Source organism: Medicago sativa, chromosome 5 (genome assembly GCF_051527215.1).
Source record: "Medicago sativa cultivar Bolivia chromosome 5, Bolivia_mono, whole genome shotgun sequence".
Taxonomy (NCBI): Eukaryota; Viridiplantae; Streptophyta; class Magnoliopsida; order Fabales; family Fabaceae; genus Medicago; species Medicago sativa.
The window spans coordinates 50,281,404-50,301,987 of record NC_140753.1 but is presented as its reverse complement, the minus strand read 5'-3'; the positions used below and the strand labels follow the sequence as shown (position 1 = coordinate 50,301,987).

The window sequence follows — 20,584 nt, the reverse complement described above, 5'->3', positions numbered from 1 at the left end:
CCTTCCCACGATGAATTTTTTATTTTTGTTGCAATATTTCTCACAAGGATTATCTTCTTAATTATGAACAACCAAAAGTTGATTAAAAAAAGAGTTATGTGATTAATGCAACACAGTGATGATAAACATAATCAAATGCAAAGATGGAATGGATGAATGCAATAAGTTGTAATGATCGAATTCAGAGTAATGATACTAAAAAAAAAACTATAAAATAACAATAAATTTGGTCCAAAAATAAACAATGGATTGGCTTTTAAAAGTGATAAATAACGATTTAAGACTAATCTTAGTATTAGATTTCGCCCGATATACTGGGTTAATTAGGATGGATAGGTTCATAGTAATTTTAAAGCCTCAAACTTATTAGATTTCTTTGCCATTTCATCAAAGAATAGTATGAAAAAGGAGATGTAATATATGAATTAGAATGAAATTGAAGTTAGATCTAATCAAAAAATTATAACACATTAAGACATCCAACCTAACTCGAGCAAATTAGTTACACGTTGTAAAAACAAAGATTTAAGGAAAAATCTTACAACATGAAGATGAATCCAATGGAATCGATACGATGAAATGCATTAAGTGAAAGATTGAACGAAATCTAATACTTTCTTGTTTCATTAGTGGAGATTGAACATCACACTTTTGGCCCATTGAAAATTTGAAATACATAAGGAAATAAATGGGAGAGAAAAATAAGATGAAATTGAAATGTGCATGTTTGGCCTTTAAGCATTGTTTAGTATTTTTATTGTTTTTGCTTTTGGTGTTGGGAAGGTTGTCATATATATTCGGTATTTTTTTGTGCGAGTGTTGCTTTATTGAATAATATTTTGCCGATTAAAAAAAAAAAATCATGTTTGATCTTACGATAGATTTCTCAAAATCTCTCGTAATCTTATAAAACTATGGCAGCTCTATGTGATTTTGACTCCTAATTAACCGGACCTTTTGATTGGAAGACAAGAGGAACCATATGGTCTTGGCTTAGGACAGTGAAAAAACTTATAAACGTTGAAAATTGCAACACAAATTCACCTGTGTCTTCTTAACCAAAATGTTAAGAACATATTGGTACAATGTTAAAGCATCTACGTTGATGTTGTTTAATAAGTACATCTCCATTAGGCATAGGGCAAAATAAGTACTCCTGTCCTTTGTGAACATTATCTCAATGGTACTTTTTTGGTATGAGGCCAAATAAATAAGTTACTCTATCTTTAACCGTAGTTGCTTACCTCAAATAGTGATGGAAATTATCAACAAAAAAAATTGGTACAATGGAAATTATCGATTTTATATCCTACTTATAAAATTTAAAATTCACGAGGACACAGAAATTCAAAAGTAAACATACTGAATCCTGCAAATTCATTGTGTTGATTGATTGTTGTGAAACTAATAAGCTTTACACCTTTGTTCTGTCCACTCTATGCTCTCCTCTCCCTAACATGGGAAATCATAGTCTTCCACATTAACTTGTTTTAATTTATAGCTGTCTTTACTTTGTCCATCAATCTCACATAAATTTAATTGTCTTGCCAAGAGTGCTTTAGACATCTGCTTGTTAATTAAAAAAAATAAAAAATAAAAAAATTAATTTTTTGATAAATTCCTTTATTAATTCTGTATGTGGACAATTTTTGTAATTTGGAGGAATTTAAGATAGGCTTGTTGCTTGTTAGACTATATAGGAAATAACACCACCAAAAAAAAATAATACTATATAGGAAATACATTATTATTATTATTATTATTATTATTATTATTATTATTAATTATTATTATTATGCATTATCCCAACCAGGTGCGTTACATAAAAATATAAAATAGAGGCCAATGATCATTTTATGATGGCTTGCAAAAAAAAAAAAATCTTTATTTCCTTTGATACAAACTTATCTTTATTCCATCAAAATGAGAACCTAAGAAACTTTCAAATATCTTAAGATGTCTATACATCTTAAGTTCTTACAAGGAAGCCCAAATACTTCATTTTCTTTGATACATTTTATGCAAAGAGCATAAAGAAAGTCAAAAGCAAAGAAGCACTAATTACAGAAAACATAAAACCAAACATAGTTCTGAGGGAAACAAGAACACAGTTCATGGGGATGGAGGCCAATACATTGCAGCATCTTCGACACCTCCTGCATAAGCTCTGAACTCTAGCTCTTCAATCCCTCCTTGATGATACCAAATGCCATCATCACTGTCATCATCATAGTCATAGTCATCCATATCGCTATCGTCATACTCAGAGTCAGAAGAATCCGAGATATCCGAGCAATCTTCCAACATCTCGTAATATCCTATAACTTGAGGCCCCAAAACCGCAAGTTTGGGAAACTTTTGCTGCACAGATATGATGTCAAGTTTGACACCCCAGCAACCCCTCAAATCCAAAATTTCTAGCTTAGGACATGACGAGAGGATTTTATAAACACCTTCACTGGTGACGAGATTGTAAGCCATTTCGAGACGCTTGAGCTTTGGCATTGTAGAGGCAATCGCGAGGGCTTCACCATCATCTGAGGGTTTTCCTGAAGTTTCTACTGGATGCATGTTCCGGCAGAAAATTTCCAAATGTTTCAAGTTCTTCCCAATGGTCTCTATATCACTGCTACAGATTTTGAGACAGTAGCTCAAATCTAAGATTGAAATCTTTGAAAGCTTTCCGGTCATTTGTTCAACAGCAAAAGCGTTGATGTTGCATCTTTGCAGGCGTAAGTTTTGGAGAGAGCCCGCACTTGCAAAAGAGAAAAATAAAAAACAAAATAAGTAAAATATGGCAAATTTTGTCAAACATCGAGTTAATGAACAGCAAACTTAGTTAACAAGAAGTTCAGATTTCTAGTAGTCAATGGCAGATAGCGTGAGACGCTCAAAATGCTATAGCAGTATAATGGAATGTGAGATAAGTACTGCATCAATGTTTAGAGAAACAGTACCAAAATTTATACATTAGTACTATACACATATAAAAGCTCAAATATAGAAGAAAGATTGCACAAAATTGAAGACTGTTCATACCAAAAAGCTACATTTTATTACTTCTAATCAAATATAGGTTTGGAGGTAAACGGCAATTCAGACACTCTCAATTGTATCTCCAATAAAATTATGAAACCAAACATACAAAACAAAGGATGATGCTTACTTTTCAGCGATGAATGTGAAAATCCTCTCCGTCTGGATACCAGAAACGCTGAGTTTCCGGAGCGATCCAGAGCTTCTACTAATCAGCATCTGAACCATCCGCTCAATTTGGGGAGGCTCGGAGTAGCTGCACCAGTCAGTGATGTCTATCTCTTGCCAACAGTAAGGACCATTTACAGCAATGGCCCATGATTTGCAGACCCTTGGGATCACAGTCAATCTTTCACAGAGCGAAAGTTTCGTGAAAATCAGCCCCAAGGTATCAGGGATCAACTCGTCCCAAGCACGAATATCAGATGCTACAGCCATTTTCCTGCAAAAAAAAACAAGATTTTGCAACATTGGTTAGTGCTGGGAATCAATAACTAAATACAAAAAATTTCACAATTAAAGTATGTTACTGAGTAATTAAATTCTCACAGACACAAGAATGAATAATTCAAACAACACATTACACAAAAATTCTTCACATTTAAGAAATTCATCAACTAATAAAACTCCCTCATAAAGATAAGACTGAATAGTTAAAATTATAACAACTCAATATACAAAAATCTTGAAATTTAATGAATTCAAGAAAAATTAAACTCTCAAAGGCATGAAAATTACTAGTTCAAATTACACAATCTATAAACAACTAGCAAAGGTTTTTCTTTTAGAATATTGAATATTTAGGAATATTTAATTTCTGAGGATACTGCAATCTAAGCATCAAATTAAACACAGCAATTATAATACAATGATGTTTTTGCAGCTTTACATTTTTAACACAAGCTAAATAAGGTTAAAAACACATAAATGGAAAAACTTTATCTTTTTTACAAAACAATAAAAAAAATAACTTTCAGTTAAAGTATGACAAATCTAGAAAAAAGAAAAATTACCCAGATCGAAATTTCCAATTTTTTTCAATTTATCTCAATTTTCAAAAAAATAAAAAATAAATCACTAACACAAAAAGAACAAAGATTTAGTAATATACCAGTCCAAATCTTCAAGCGATGATGATGATGATGAATGTGTCTTGAAGAACCTGAATTAAGGTAACATAAACCAAATAATTCAGCACATGTGCATGTAAAAAACAATAAGTGAGTAATAGAACAAAGACACAAATTCAACCACCAACACCAACAACCCTTAATTTCAAATCAATGCAATAATAAAAAAAAGAATATTTTATTATTTTTTACGTATAAAAAGTAAGCTAGTTATAGAGTAGGGTGTAGAGAGTAGAAAAAAAGAGTTTTTCATTTGTTTTGGAAAAGAAAGAGAAAGAGAAAGAAAAATGAAATGAAGAAGTAAGAAAGGAATACCTTAGATGCAGAAAATATCAGCTTTTTTACTGTCACACACCACACCGTTTCTCTGTACTTACTCAGATACACACACAAGAGTAAAAAAAAACTGAAGTCTTTGGCAAAAGTCACCAAAAGTACAGTTTCAAGAGACACTGGTTTTTGTGTTGTGGGAAAATAAGACTCATTCACTTGGATTATATAGTACTAGTACTCTAAAATGGATTTTGTCAAAGGGAAAATTTATGATTATTTATTGATATTTAATTCTAGTCAAAAAAGAAGAAAAATGTATTTTAATAAAATAAATATATACTACTCGTTCCAGTCAAAAATAAACTCTTTCGAGACAAAAATAATTAAAATAATTTAATCATAAAAGTTAATTTCTATTTACTAATATCCGATTCATGTCAAAAAGAAGAAATATATTTTAATAAAATAATGTTTGCCACTCTCTCTTGAAAAAAATTATGAATTCATTATATTCAATTTTTTTTTGAGAGAAGCTTCAATTTTTTTATCAAGCTAATGTGTATAAATTACAAATAATAACTTTTAAGAAATTTTGATTTTAATTAAAAGTATAACATTAATATTTTGCACATTCGTATTATAAGGAATTATACTTACTTTTTTGAAGACATAAATATTATAGCAAAGATAATATAAATTTTTTGCCTTTTTAAATGACACCAACAATATAACATTCTTTTAGGCAAAATAATATTCATGTTGTTATCAATTTTTTTGTTTAATAAGTATTAGTTTATAGAATATTTGATGAAAAATATTAAAGTAATTTCAATAAAATATTTTTTATTATTAAAGTAATATTTTAATTATGAACATAATATATTATTATGGAAAAGAGGGAGTACTATATTCATAATAAAAGAATAAACATTATCTTATTATTAAATGTCAACTTTTTTGTCAAGTAACCTAGTGTTTAGACTCACGTTATATGTACAGAGAAGTGGGGAATCCGTAGATTCAACTTCAGACCCTTACATACCAATGTCTTTGAAATTAACAACCGAACTACAATTAGAAGATTTAATTTTGAATTTAGAACACAGTCAAGAAAATGACGAATTTAATAGGAAAAGACAAAAGATGCTTATTATTTTTGAATCAAAGAAAACATATCATTAAAAATATTGTCAATGACATGTCAAATCAACGATAAACATGACATATGACGTGATAACCTTACGTAACGGTTAAAATAAGTCAAATATGTTGATAGAGACTGAATACCAAAATTACGTCACGCGTAGGTCAAACCAAACTTTTTATTTAAATAAAGAAGCTTATCTGTCAATAGGTCAAGTACAAGGCGCACCAGAAAAGACTTTTAGTCTTATCAGGACAATCTATTTGCACATAAAAAAATATTTTTGTATTAGCGTTATTATTTATTTGGTAATTTAAATTAAATTATAAATTTACTATATTTTTTTTTTAGCATTTTAAGCATATCAATCATAATCAAAATTTAATATAAATGTTGTTTATAATTTACACGTGTAAGCACAATAAAAAATAGTAGACAAACGTGCTCGTTTGAATAATAGTTCTTAATGCATTTTAACATGAGGAGAATATCGTTCAAAAAACATTAAGGAGAATGTGATTCGAGCTTTCTAAGGGAGAGGAGAGTGTAATTTTTATAAGGCGTAAATGCATTTTTGTTCTTCCTATTTTAAAATAAAAAAGATAAAGTTTTGATCCTCCTTATTTTAAAAATAAGATTTTTGGTCATGTTATTTCAAATGTTTCGGAGTTTTGATTCCCTTATTTTAAATTTTCTTTTTGGTCCTTTTATTTCAATTTTTCGGAGTTTTGGTCGTGATCCCACTGGTTTGCATTTTGTCAAAATAAAAGTTAATGTATATTTACTCATATTAAATTCAAGTCAAAAAGAAGAAATATATTTTAATAAAATAATGTTTGCCTCTCTCTCTCTCAAAAAAATTATGAGTTCATTATATTCAATTTTTTTAGAAAAGCATCAACTTTTTATCAAGCTCATTTGTATAAATTACAAACAATAACTTTTAAGAAAGTTTGATTTTGATTAAAAATATATGATTTATATTTCGCACATTCTAATTATAAGAAATTGTACTTACTTTTTAAAAGAAATAAATATTATAACAAATATGATATAAATTTTTGCCTTTTTGAATGACACAAACAATATAACATTCCTTTAGGCAAACAATATTCATGTTGTTATTAATTTTTTTGTTTAATATGTATTAGTTTACAGAATATTTTAATTGGTAAAATAATACATTAAAATCAAGATGTTATGGAAAATATTTTAATTATTAATTAATAAATATTTAATTATTAAAATATTATATTAAATTAAAGATTTGATGAAAAATATTAAAGTAATTACAATATTTTTTTTAATTATTAAAATAATATTTTAAATATTAAAATAATTAATTTATTTTTAAAAAGAATATATTATTATGGAAAAGATGGAGTACTATATTCATAATAAAAGGATAAACATTGCCTTGTCATTAAATGTTGAACTTTTTTGTCATGTAGCCTAGTGTTTAGACGCACATTATAAGTATAAAAAAGTGGGGAATTCGGGGGTTCAAATACAGGCCCAGACATACCAATGTCCATTAAATTAACAACCGAGCTACACTTAGAAGATTTAAATGTTGAATTTAGAACACAATAAAAAAAAATATTGAATTTTACGGGAAAAGACAAAAGTTTCTTATTATTTTTGAGTCAAAGAAATCAATTCAGTATAAATATTGTTTATTAGGTGTTAAATCAAGGATAAAGACGACATGTGATACGGTAACCTTACATAACGGTGAAAATAAGTCAAATATGTTGATAGAGACTTACGACCAAAGTTACGTCATGCGTAGGTCAAAGCAATTTTTTTGTTTAAATAAAAAAACTTAACAGTCAATAGGTCAAGTACAAGGCGCATCAGAAAGACTTTTAATCTTATCAGGACAATCTACTTATATTCATAATAAAAGGATAAACATTATCTTATCAGTTATCATTAAATGTTGAACTTTTTTGTCAAGTAGTCTAGTGTTTAGATGCACATTATAAGGGCAAAGAAGTACGGAATCTGTAGTTTCGAATTCAGGCCCCTACAAACCAATGTCCATGAAATTAACAACCGAACTACACTTAGAATATTTCAATTTTCAATTTAGAACACAGTCAAGAAAAAGTCAAATTTAATAGGAAAAGACAAAAACTACTTATTTTTACTGGTCAAACAAAAAAGTTCATTAAAAATATTGTCAATGCAGTGTCAAATCAACGATGAAGATGACATATGACACAGTAACCTTACGTAACGATTAAAATATGCAAATATGTTGATAAAGACTTACGACCAAAGTTACGTCATGCGTAGGTCAAACCAATCTTTTTGTTAATTAAAGAAACTTAACAGTCAATAGGTCAAGTACAAGGCGCATCAGAAAGACTTTTAATATTATCAGGACAATCTACTTAGGGTCCGTTTGATGGACATGATAGGGAGACAGGATATGATACATTAATCATATCCTGCTTAAATCTCATGTTTGATGCACCAAAATGATATGATAAAATAAACCATTTTCCTATCCTATCCTGACTTTGCTTTGTAATTTCTATAATGAGTATAGGCTGGGTTACGTTAGAAATTATCCTGATGGTATTGGAAGACCATTCCTTATTTATTATCATGATATTTTGCCATTTTTAAAATATTGTCATTTTTAAAATAATGATAGCATGTACTTTCTATTATAATTAATAACACGCTTTTTTACAATATTTAATTAATTATGAGAGCAATTTTTTCATTAAATTATAACGATATCCTGTTTGTTATCATATGCACATCAAACACGAGATAGGATTAATGTTTTGTTGGAACAAAATGTGTTTAACAATGAACCTTAAAGAGTTTTGGTGATAACAAGGTATTAAAAATTGTAAATTGGACTAGCTAATATTTGTTCAAGTGTACAGGACCATAATTACAAAGTTACATCATCATTGGTTCTGAATGAGCAAATAAAGAGCAAAGGAAACAACAAAGAAATGAAGCTTAGATGATTCTGAAGGCAATACGCTCCTGAAAGTAAAAGCGCTCCTGAAGTCAAGCTGCTCCTGAAGAAATAGCGCTCCTGAAGTAAAGCTGCTCCTGAAGAATAGTGCTCCTGAAGACAAGAGGTCCAGAAGCCACATCATCAGAAGCTGCAGAAGTCATATCATCAGAAGCTGCATCATCAGAAGCTGCCTCATCAGAAGCCATTTCACCAGAAGCTGAATCTCAACTGGATTTGCAAAAGATTCAAGAATTGAAGAATCTACATTGCAAAAGCTGTCTATTGGATTCGAAAACACAAACAAAGGATTAGTGGAATTTTGCAACGGTCATTTCAAAGGTGTTTGAAGGCCTGTGCTTGCAGTTTGGACGAAAGCGTTGACATTGTACTTTGTACGAATTGTACAACCACGTTCTCCACTACTCTGTTTTGTGTCCACGCTACAGGACAAGAAAACAGCTCCAGAATACGGTTTCGCCTGCATAGATGTTCCCTTGGATAAGGAATGGAATTCAAATTTGTTCTTCATAGGACAACAACCAAATCAGGCAAAAGATCATTGGTGAAAGATCAAGCTTCAACAACGACTCTTTGGTGTGCTGGCAATTTCACAACGTCTCCTTCACACCTCTATATAAAGGAGTGAAGACCTAGAGAATTGGTAATGCAAGAACGCTGAACGAAAGACTCACAAGATTTTCACAAGTACCAAACCTCTGCTGAAATTGTTCTGCATTCACTTAGAATTTCTGTGTCTTAAAGCCATATCTTAGAAATTCTTAAGTCCATTGAGTCTGTATCTGATTTGTATTGTGAGCACCTCTGATTGTATATCAAGTGTTCAACCTTAAACAATTTTCTGTGTAATTTTGTTTAGTTAGGAAGTCTCTTGCAATTGTGCTTGAGCAGGAAGTCTCTTGATTGTGTTCTTGAGCAAAGGAAGTCTCTTGCTTGTGTGCTTGAGCAAAGGAAGTCTCTTGCTTGTGTGCTTGAGCATTTGTAATCAGATATTACTCATAGTGAAATCTCCTTGGAAGTGCAAGGGGGACTGGACTACTTCCGGATTGTGGAAGGAACCAGTATAATTGCTTTGTGTCGTTCTTCTTCTCTCTCTCTGTTTATTCCGCTGCAATTAGATTCTGATCATCACTTCAGAAGCTGTCTCACTTAGCTTCTGATCAGTGTATTCAGTTGTTTAGGAGAAACGAAGAATTTTTCAAAACACAATTCAACCCCCCCTTCTTGTGTTTTTTCTCACCTTCATGTTTATCATGTTCTTATCATATCCTATCTCTATCCAGTTTTCTATCATATCCTGCCTCTATCATATCCTGACCATCAAACGGGCCCTTATATTCATAATAAAAGGATAAACATTATCTTATCATTAAATGTTGAACATTTTTGTCAAGTAGTCTAGTGTTTAGACGCACATTATAAGGGCAAAGAAGTAGGGAATCTGTAGGTTCGAATTCAGGCCCTCACAAACCAATGTCCATGAAATTAACAACCAAACTACACTTAGAATATTTAAATTTTGAATTTAGAACACAGTCAAGGAAAAGTCAAATTTAATAGGAAAAGACAAAAACTACTTATTTTTATCGGTCAAACAAAACAGTTCATTAAATTTTTTGTCTATGATGTGTCAAATCAACGATAAAGATGACATATGACACAATAACCTTACGTAACAGTTAAAATATGTCAAATATATTGATAGAGACTTACGACCAAAGTTACGTCATGCGTAGGTCAAACCAATCTTTTCATTTAAATAAAGAAACTTAACGGTCAATAGGTCAAGTACATGGCGCATCAGAAAGACTTTCAATCTTATTAGGACAATCTACTTATATTCATAATAAAAGGATGAACATTTTCTTATCATTAATTGGTGAATTTTTTTGTCAAGTAGCCTCGTGTTTAGACTCACATAATAAGTGCAGATAAGTAGGGAATCTGTAGGTTCGAATTCAGGCCCATACAAACCAATGTCCATGAAATTAACTACCAAACAACACTTATAATATTTAAATTTTCAATTTAGAACCCAGTCAAGAAAAAGTCAAATTTAATAGGAAAAGACAAAACTACTTATTTTTATTGGTTAAACAAAACAATTCATTCAAAATATTGTCTATGAGGTGTCAAATCAACGATAAAGATGACATATGACACAGTAACCTTACGTAACGATTAAAATATGTCAAATATGTTGATAAAGACCTACGACCCAAGTTACGTCATGCGTAGGTCAAACCATTTTTTTTTGTTTTAATAAAAAAACTTAACAGTCAATAGGTGAAGTACAAGGCGCATCAGAAAGACTTTTAATCTTATCAGGACAATATACTTATATTCATAATAAAAGGATAAACATTATCTTATCATTAAATGTTGAACATTTTTGTCAAGTAGTCTAGTGTTTAGACGCACATTATAAGGGCAAAGAAGTAGGTAATCTTTAGTTTCGAATTTAGGCCCCTATAAACCAATGTCCATGAAATTAACAACCGAACTACACTTAGTATATTTCAAATTTGAATTTACAACACAGTCAAGAAAAAGTCAAATTTAATAGGAAAAGACAAACACTACTTATTTTTACTGGTCAAACAAAACAATTCATTAAAAATATTGTCTACGAGGTGTCAAATCAACGATAAAGATGACATATAACACAATAACCTTATGTAACAGTTAAAATATGTCGATAGAGACTTACGACCAAAGTTACGTCATGCGTAGGTCAAACTAATGTTTTTGTTAAATAAAGAAACTTAACAGTCAATAGGTCAAGTACAAGACACATCAGAAAGATATTTAATCTTATTAGGACAATCTACTTATATTCATAATAAAAGGATAAACATTATCTTATCATTAAATGTTGAACTTTTTTGTCAAGTAGCCAAGTCTTTAGAGTCACATTATAAGTGGAAAGAAGTAGGGAATCTGTAGGTTCGAATTCAGGCCCTCACAAACCTATGTCCATGAAATTAACAACAAAACTACACTTAGAATATTTAAATTTTGAACTTAGAACACAGTCAAGGAAAAGTCAAATTTAATAGGAAAAGAGAAAAACTACTTATTTTTATCGGTCAAACAAAACAATTCATTAAAAATATTGTCTATGATGTGTCAAATCAACGATAAAGAGGACATATGACACAGTAACCTTACGTAACAGTTAAAATATGTCAAATATGTTGATAGAGACTTACGACCAAAGTTACGTCATGCGTAGGTCAAACCAATCTTTTCATTTAAATAAAGAAACTTAACAGTCAATAGGTCAAGTACATGGCGCATCAGAAATACTTTTAATCTTATTAGGACAATCTACTTATATTCATAATAAAAGGATAAACATTTTCTTATCATTAATTGGTGAATTTTTTTGTCAAGTAGCCTCGTGTTTAGACTCACATAATAAATGCAGATAAATAGGGAATCTATAGGTTCGAATTCAGGCCCATAGAAACCAATGTCCATAAAATTAACTACCGAACTACACTTAGAATATTTAAATTTTCAATTTAGAACACAGTAAAGAAAAAGTCAAATTTAATAGGAAAAGACAAAACTAGTTATTTTTATTGGTTAAACAAAACAATTCATTAAAATATTGTCTATGAGGTGTCATATCAACGATAAAGATGACATATGGCACACTAACCTTACGTAATGATTAAAATAAGTCAAATATGTTGATAAAGACTTACGACCAAAGTTACGTCATGCGTAGGTCAAACCGATGTTTTTGTTAAATAAAGAAACTTAACAGTCAATAGGTCAAGTACAAGGCACATCAGAAAGATATTTAATCTTATTAGGACAATCTACTTATATTCATAATAAAAGGATAAACATTTTCTTATCATTAATTGGTGAATTTTTTTGTCAAGTAGCCTCGTGTTTAGACTCACATAATAAGTGCAGATAAGTAGGGAATTTGTAGGTTCGAATTCAGGCCCATACAAACTAATGTCCATGAAATTAACCACCAAACTACACTTAGAATGTTTAAATTTTCAATTTAGAACACAGTCAAGAAAAAGTCAAATTTAGTAGGAAAAGACAAAACTACTTATTTTTATTGGTTAAACAAAACAATTCATTAAAAATATTGTCTATGAGGTGTCAAATCAACGATAAAGATGACATATCACACAGTAACCTTATGTAACGATTAAAATAAGTCAAATATGTTGATAAAGACTGACGACCAAAGTTACGTCATGCGTAGATCAAACCAATTTTTTTTGTTTTAATAAAAAAACTTAATAGTCAATAAGTCCAGTACAAGGCGCATCAGAAAGACTTTTAATCTTATCAGGACAATCTACTTATATTCATAATAAAAGGATAAACATTATCTTATCATTAAAGGTTGAACTTTTTTGTCAAGTAGTCTAGTGTTTAGATGCACATTATAAGGTCAAAGAAGTAGGGAATGTGTAGTTTCGAACTACACTAAGAATATTTCAATTTTCAATTTACAACACAGTCATAAAAATGTCAAATTTATTACGAAAAGACAAAAACTGCTTATTTCTTTAGTCAAACAAAACAATTTATTAAAAATATTGTCGGCTTAATACATCATTTGGTCCCTTAACTTATTTTCTGTTTTCAGTTTGGTCCCCTAACTTCTTCCAATGTATAAACCAAGTTCATACTCTTTAGCATTTTTAGCTTTCTTACCTCCTTGAGGTTCTATAACATCTCGTATGATATTTTCATAACTATTTCTAATTACATGAATGTGAGTAGATATAGTGCCCCCACTAGTTCTTAATATACAAGGGGAATTTAGTTTACCCCCACTAGTGCCCCCACTATTCTTTAATTTAAAGGGGTACTTACTTCATAGAAATCAACATCTTTTAATTCTATGATCACTTTAACATTTAGGTCCTAAAACCTATATGCTTCGTTATTTATAACATACCTAATGAATACACATTCATAGGCTCTACTAGTGAGTTTAACTCTCTTGGGTTCAAAGTCCGAACTTATGTCAGACAATCCCAAGTTCAAAAAATAAGACAAGTTGAGTTGTCTTTTCTTCAAAAATTTCTTAATTAGAATTTTTGTTCTTAGACTTGGGTTCTCTATACAACATAAATTTCAATTTTTGTTATAAAAATTGAACATTCAAGCATATCAATTTTATTTTCCAAAATGCACAGTCATCAATAAATATGATAAAATATCATTTTATCATTTCTAATTTATGTGTCATCAAATTTACACATATCATAATTTATGTGTCATCAAATTTACACATATCATAATTTATTATGTTTAGAGATTCATATTCTCTAAATTCTGATTTATATGAACTTTTGGTTCATATTTCTTGACTGCAATAAATAAAATTGTCTAATCATATAATGTTGGAATTAAGTCCAAGTTACTCAAGTTTAAAATTAAACGCTTGTTTGTGATCAATTTTGATATGTCAAATATTAAAATCACACAACTAATAAAATAGAAGGAGAGTTTAATTTTGAACATACCATCAAAGGTGCAATCTTTTTGCACAAGAATGTATGGTAGACAAGTCTCTCTTTAAGTCTGAGTTAACTCAGTCTTATTCAATAGAAATCTGGAATTCAGATTCTTTCTAATATTTGTTTCAAACATTTTGAACAAATTTCTCAGATAATCTCTAGTTCATCAAAAGACATTATTATTTTCTTTCAATGTTCATATATATGGTATTACAATATTAGTGCGCTTAGCTTGGTGCCTGGAACTCTAAACATTGTTACCTTTGTACTGTTTTTTCAATGAAGTGGCAACAATTTGTCCATATTTTCATTTTTCACTTCACGGACAAATCATAAAACAATACAAAGAATACCATCATACTTACAAACCAGAAGCAATTGCTTATTTCAAAAGATTTTGCCCAATAGACATTCCCTTAACACAATAAGCAGCATCATCACAACGCATCAGAATAAATTTGGGAATGTCCTACGTGGATGCGTCGAGGGACGATTTTTATTCACAATTAACTCCACGTTTTATCATTAAAAGTGATATGTGAATTTCATAGTGTTGTTTGTTTACAACAACACTTCATCGTTTCAGTCAAAAGATGTATTTCTAAAGCTTGATTTATCCTTTTTTTTATATTAAGGGACAACGCAACCTCAATAAGTAATTTCTTCGGCAGACATAGCAGATAGAAACGTCTTAAAATTGTTGTTTTTGGATTTCCAAACTGTTGTATTTGGATTTCCAAATTCTATTATCTACCGAAGTTGTTACTAGGTTGAGTCACGACCAGGTCGCTCTCTTTAAGACGTTTCGTGGCACTACCCAAAATTGTGCAAGGTAGACTATCAACCACGCCGCCTCCAGGATAAAACAAGTCCAGCTACAACTGTGCGGTTAACTACTGCACCGTAGAAAACCGTTCGAGAATTACACCTTCAAATATGGTACTAAGACCACTCATTAATACTGAAACCAATTTAATATGGTATTATTACCATTCTATATGGTGCTAAGACCACTCAAATATGGTGTTTCCACCATTCTAACTTTTAAGTTCTCCAAACTTTTAATATGGTACTACGACCACTCAAAATATGGTGATACCACCATTTCTCCTCAAATAGAAAAATATTTAAATAATTTATATACTGTTAAGATCATTCATAATTCCAACGGGACATTATTATTACGAAAGGGACTATGATCTTAATAGTACTCTTTATTCCGAAGGGACTTATATTATCGAAAGGGACTATGAACTTAAGACCACTCTTAATTCCGAAGGGACATTAAACCGAAAAAGGGACTATGGTCTTAAGAACACTCTTAAAATATGGTTCAATCGATTGATCGAAGCCACTCGATACGGTACGTAACCGCTCTATTTGAAACCGAAAGGGACAGAAAGGAGTAGAAGCAGAAGAAACTTGTTAACACAAGTCGGAGGGAGAAGAGAAGAAAAGAATTCCCGACAACTCAATGAAATTCTTTTCGGTGTGTGGAATGCACTATGTGAGTTCTCTATTTATAGGGAAAATTCACAACTAATAAGTGAGAAACTTTGGGAACAAGTAATATGAGAAACTTTGGGAACAAGTAACATATTACTTTGCGATTAAGTAATTCACATATTAGATCTTATACAAAAATATCTTAATTGAGTACTAAAATATATTAAATTTAGTACAAAAATATATTATATTATGTACCAAAATATTTTAGCAAAACTTGGGGACTAAGAAAGCACTTTCTAATAATGATTAAATTAATTATTTAATTTATCATTTCCAAATAATAAAATATATATCAATATATATTTTTTCTCTAGTGCTTATGTACCCCCATTAATTAGAGGTACACCCCCACTATATAAACACTACTAATGTGTGTGTTCCATCCGATGTGGGACTTCCACTTTTTTTCAATTCACACAACACTAGTTCTACTCAACATGGAAATTTGTGTTTAGTCTTTTAACTCAATTTCCACACATGTTCCAACATTTACTATGCGAATGACATGGCAGGAATAATCACTAAAGCAAGTAACTTTCTTGAAGCTAGCTTCCCAACAGAGTAATTCATGTTAAGAGCGCTTGGAAAAAGATGTTTGTTGTCATACTTGAAAAATCAAATATTATAAAAAAAATTTAAAAAATAAATAAATAAATATCACAATTATTTTTAAAAAAATGTTAAGGTTTATATTTGATTTGTGAAAATTTAATTTCAAAATTTACAGGTACACAATTGTTAGACTATTTTGATACTTTTTGGGGTCTAGAAATTGCAAGATCTAAGGCATTTCTCTTTTGTCAACGCAAGTATTGCTTAGATCTGTTATCAGATAATGAACATCTAAATTGCAAGCCTATCAATACTTCTTCTTATCCCTCTATCAAACTCCATCAAGATAGTGGTCCAATTTTTCAGACATTCCCTCATTTAGAAGGCTCATTGGCATGTTGCTATATCTCATTACCACACGTTCATACATTACCTTCATTGTTCAGTAACTCAGTCAATTGTTTTCTACTCCAACACAAGTTCATTTTAAAGCTGCTTGCAGGGTTCTCAGATACCTCAAGCAAGCTTCTGCATGTGTAATTTTCTTTGCCCGGATACTAGAAGATCGGTTACCGACATGTGTTTCTTCATTGGTTCATCCCTCATTATCTTCATAGGGTCACCATTACACTAAAAACTAGTCAGTTATAGTTTGTTATAACTGATAACTTGCTAGACAAGTTACCATATAGAATGCTATCACTATAAATAGACTACTTGTAACTAGATCAGCACATCCATTTTATGTGTTTGATCTCATAATAGTTTTTCATAAGTTATTTAATAACATCTTTCAGTTATTTAATATATCAAATATGTAGCACCGACACTTTAGATTTAAGACGTGTTTGGTATCTGCCATGCGTGGGTGTTGAATACCGACAAATTAGTTTACATTTACTTACATTTATTTTCTCAAATTGTTACCAGTGTCGACGTGTTTGTGTCTTCTCTAGCGTCTTTGTTAGCGCTTCATATAGTTCCTTAAAGAACTAACTTTCAATTTGTTTTCCAAATGTAGTATAATAAATTAGTGAAGGTCAAAATATATTAGGAGTACAAGACTAGTATAGTCTATAAATGTATGTGTATTCCTCCTTGCAATTCCTAAAGAATAAAAAACTTAATGAAACTAACCTGAGTCATGTTTGGTGCAAAAACCATGGCAATGTTGCGCGCATTCATCTTATTCAGATGTTCCTCTTGTACAACATCAGCCATCAGATTGATAGTCCAGTTCAAAAGTGAAGCTTCAGTTTGAGGTAAATGACTCGCCAGTTCGGCACAATCCTCTTCTGTTTGACATTGCATTACCTGCTCCGGAGATAAAGAATCCAGAACACCTCTCGGTAGTTCCCTAAACCAAGCCTTCAAGAATACACAAACATCAAACAAAATTATCAAAATTTACATCAAGTACATAATATTAAAACTTGTATTACATAATAGATGTGATAAAATAGTTACACAATTAAGCGCAATAGAAAAGTGCATAGACGAACAGGTATAAGATGATACTGCAATAGCACAAGTAGTATTTCACAGTATGATGTTAATGTTACCATGTAACGTATCTTATTATTGGTGTCTACATGTCAATGTCAGTGTTGTGTCGGTGTCTATGTCCTCTTAGCTTGTTGCTTGTGACAATTAAAAGAGAAGTTAATAAAGATTGTAGACAATGAACCAGTAATCCTCCTTGAGCATACAAGTGTTCTTGCATTAGTAGTAAGGTCGTTGGTACAATGTTCTCTCTTCTGTCATATGATAATTTCATGGATTCTGTTGAAACTCCAAAAACAGTTGCACTACATACGTGAAAAATCAAAACAAAAGAATTTAGCAAAAATTAGACATTCCATGAAGTTATTAACAACAAATATTGTACATTATAACATAATTGTGCATTATTTCATTTGCAAGTAATATACATAACAGTGTCAATTGTTCAAACTCTAAAAAGAGAAAATCATCATGCAATCCAATAAATGGATGGTATCCATAAATAATACCACAATCTCAATGAACAAAAGGATTAAATTGCTAAAACAGTACTTAACTCTAGAAGAAAATTCACAAGCCGTATCTAAAGAAAGTTACTTTTCTTTTTGTCTTACGTACCCTCCAATTTCAAGAGGAAATGGTTCCTGACTTCCTATAAATCCGGAGTTCGGCAAAGCGGTGAATAAAGTATGACAAATGATTGTTCCAACCAAACTTGAACTCGGGTACTCTGATCAATTCGACTTTCGTTGGAACTCATTAACCATTTGAACCCAACCTCTTAATTCAAAAATACTACTATCACTTATGACACAAGATATGAGTGATTGACAATTAAAAAAAAAAATATTTTCTCTTTAGTAGAAAATGTGTCCGGTGCCTGACGTGTGTCAGTGTCGTGTTCGATGTCAATGACTGTGTCGGTGCTTCATAGTAAATTTGGCAGCAAGTAAAAGACAGTAACATGATGAGAACAATGCAGCAACGAACCTACCTAGCACTGGGAGGTGTAGTGGGGACTTGAGGAACAAGCTCAAGAGGCAAACCCAAGAAGCCATTGAACCTATCATTATGCCATATTGCTACCTATCTCTCCCTTGCTTGTTTCAAATAGGTTAACTTTTAGGATGACTATTTGTTGAATCATATGAATGAATGGCTTTGTGAATAAAAACTTCAATCTCTGTAACGAAGAAGGTTGAATAAGAAAATTTTGTACTCCAATTAAAGAATGGAATCAAGTGCTACATGTAACACTTGATTCAGTAAGCTTTTTTGGCTTCTATAAATCCCAAAAAGGCTGCATGGTTTTAAGACTTGAATAATTTCTTACTCCCTGGTAGTTTTGCTTGGATAACATTGAAGTGATAACCAAATTCAACCATCGAAGTTTCCCTGGTGTTACATGTAAAGTGATCTCGGCCACCTATTTCCAGTTCCGTAATTATTGCAGGCTAAAGCACAATTTGAAGTGTCTCCCAGGGGCCAATATTACAAGGATATTCAATATTTCCATGCAAATTGTTTGTCCTTAAAACCATGACTCTAAGAGATGAAATGTTATTCAAGAAGCAAGGAAATCCAACAATTAATTGATTGTTTCCAAGGTTTAGAACTTGTAGGTGTTTGCAATTAGCCAAAGATTATGGGATGGTTCCTTTCAAATGATTTATGCTGAAATCCAGTTTGGCATTGGTCCTGAATCTGATTTGATTAATAAGTCTAGGAATTGCAATGAGGATTTGTATTTCAAAAATTCAGGGAATTCTCTCAGATTACATGAACACCACCAAAGTCATTTCAAATTCAGAAAAGATGAGGATGCCTCATAGTCATGCCTAATACTTGTTGCATCAATAAACATTGTGTTATGCACAAGATCAAGTGTACTCAAATTTTGGAGCCTTCCAATCACATCAAGTTGTATAGTGCCATTGAACTTGTTTTTGGAAAGTTGAAGTAAAAGGAGTCTTATGAGTTTGAAGATAGAAATAAGAATAGGCCCTTCAAATTTGTTGCCGCTTAAATCAACCACATCTATCTAATAACTATGGGTGGCAAAATGGATGGATTGGATGGATATGGATTTGGATCCTAATGGATGGATCAAAAAAGGTCCATTAGTCCATTACAATCCACTATTTTTCTTTCTTAAAAAAAACCATATAATCCATCCATTTAGAATAAAGTTCATCCAATCCATCCATTATTAGATTTTAATGGATGGATAATCCATCCGATCCATAAATCATAGTGTATTATTTTTTTTAAAGTGTATTATTTTGTTGATAGGTGTATTATTAATTGAATTGTTTTATTAGTGAATTCGATCTAAAGAAATTTTATACAGAAAGGCCCAAAAATCTTTTTCTCATGCCCAGAAATATTTTTGACCTAAGCCCAACTAATTTAATAATTCAGAAATATTAAATTTTATAAATTAAAATTTCGGTAAACCAAATTTTATAAACAAAAATTCCAAATATAGAATAGCTTATTCAAAAAAACTTATCTTATACAAAATAGCTTATTACAATCTCTTTTTATAAAACAGCTTATTTATGCAAAACAACTTATTATGATCTTGTTTTGAAAAATAACTTATTAATGCAAAACAACTTATTACGATCTCTTTTGAAAAAACAGCTTATTATGATCTCTTTTAAAAAAAACAGCTTATTCGAAACAACTTATTTATACAAAACAACTTATTAGGATCTCTTTTTTAAAAAACAACTTATTCAAAACAGCTTATTACGATCTCATTTTAAAAAACAACTTATTCAAAAGAGCTTAGTTACGCAAAACAGCTTATTCGAAACAGCTTATTTATGCAAAACAGCTTATTAGGATCTTTTTTTTAAAATGAGATCGTCAGCAAAGTCATCTTTTTCAGTACCACTCCTACCACTTTCATTTACACTGT

The 20,584-nt window shown here is 30.7% G+C and overlaps 1 protein-coding gene across 1 annotated transcript; it reads right to left on the bottom strand.

Annotated features, from left to right (window-relative positions):
* Window positions 1-1,852: 1,852 nt before the first annotated feature.
* LOC146922735 (F-box protein FBW2-like) lies at window positions 1,853-4,634 on the bottom strand. The gene is made up of 4 exons (XM_085715526.1): window positions 4,482-4,634; window positions 4,148-4,198; window positions 3,167-3,478; window positions 1,853-2,755 (listed from the first exon to the last, which is right to left on the bottom strand). Exons 3-4 carry the CDS (start codon window positions 3,472-3,474, stop codon window positions 2,113-2,115), a joined length of 951 nt encoding a protein of 316 aa, XP_085571652.1. The 5' UTR covers window positions 3,475-3,478; window positions 4,148-4,198; window positions 4,482-4,634; the 3' UTR covers window positions 1,853-2,112.
* Between the last annotated feature and the right edge of the window lie 15,950 nt (window positions 4,635-20,584).

What these genes read in the sequence shown, in the direction of transcription:
- LOC146922735 (XM_085715526.1), bottom strand. Translation starts at nt 3,474, where the DNA reads ATGGCTGTAGCATCTGATATTCGTGCTTGGGACGAGTTGATCCCTGAT. An exon ending in TTCACATTCATCGCTGAAAA is followed by an intron (nt 2,756 to 3,166) that starts GTAAGCATCATC and finishes CTCTTTTGCAAG; the next exon opens with TGCGGGCTCTCTCCAAAACT.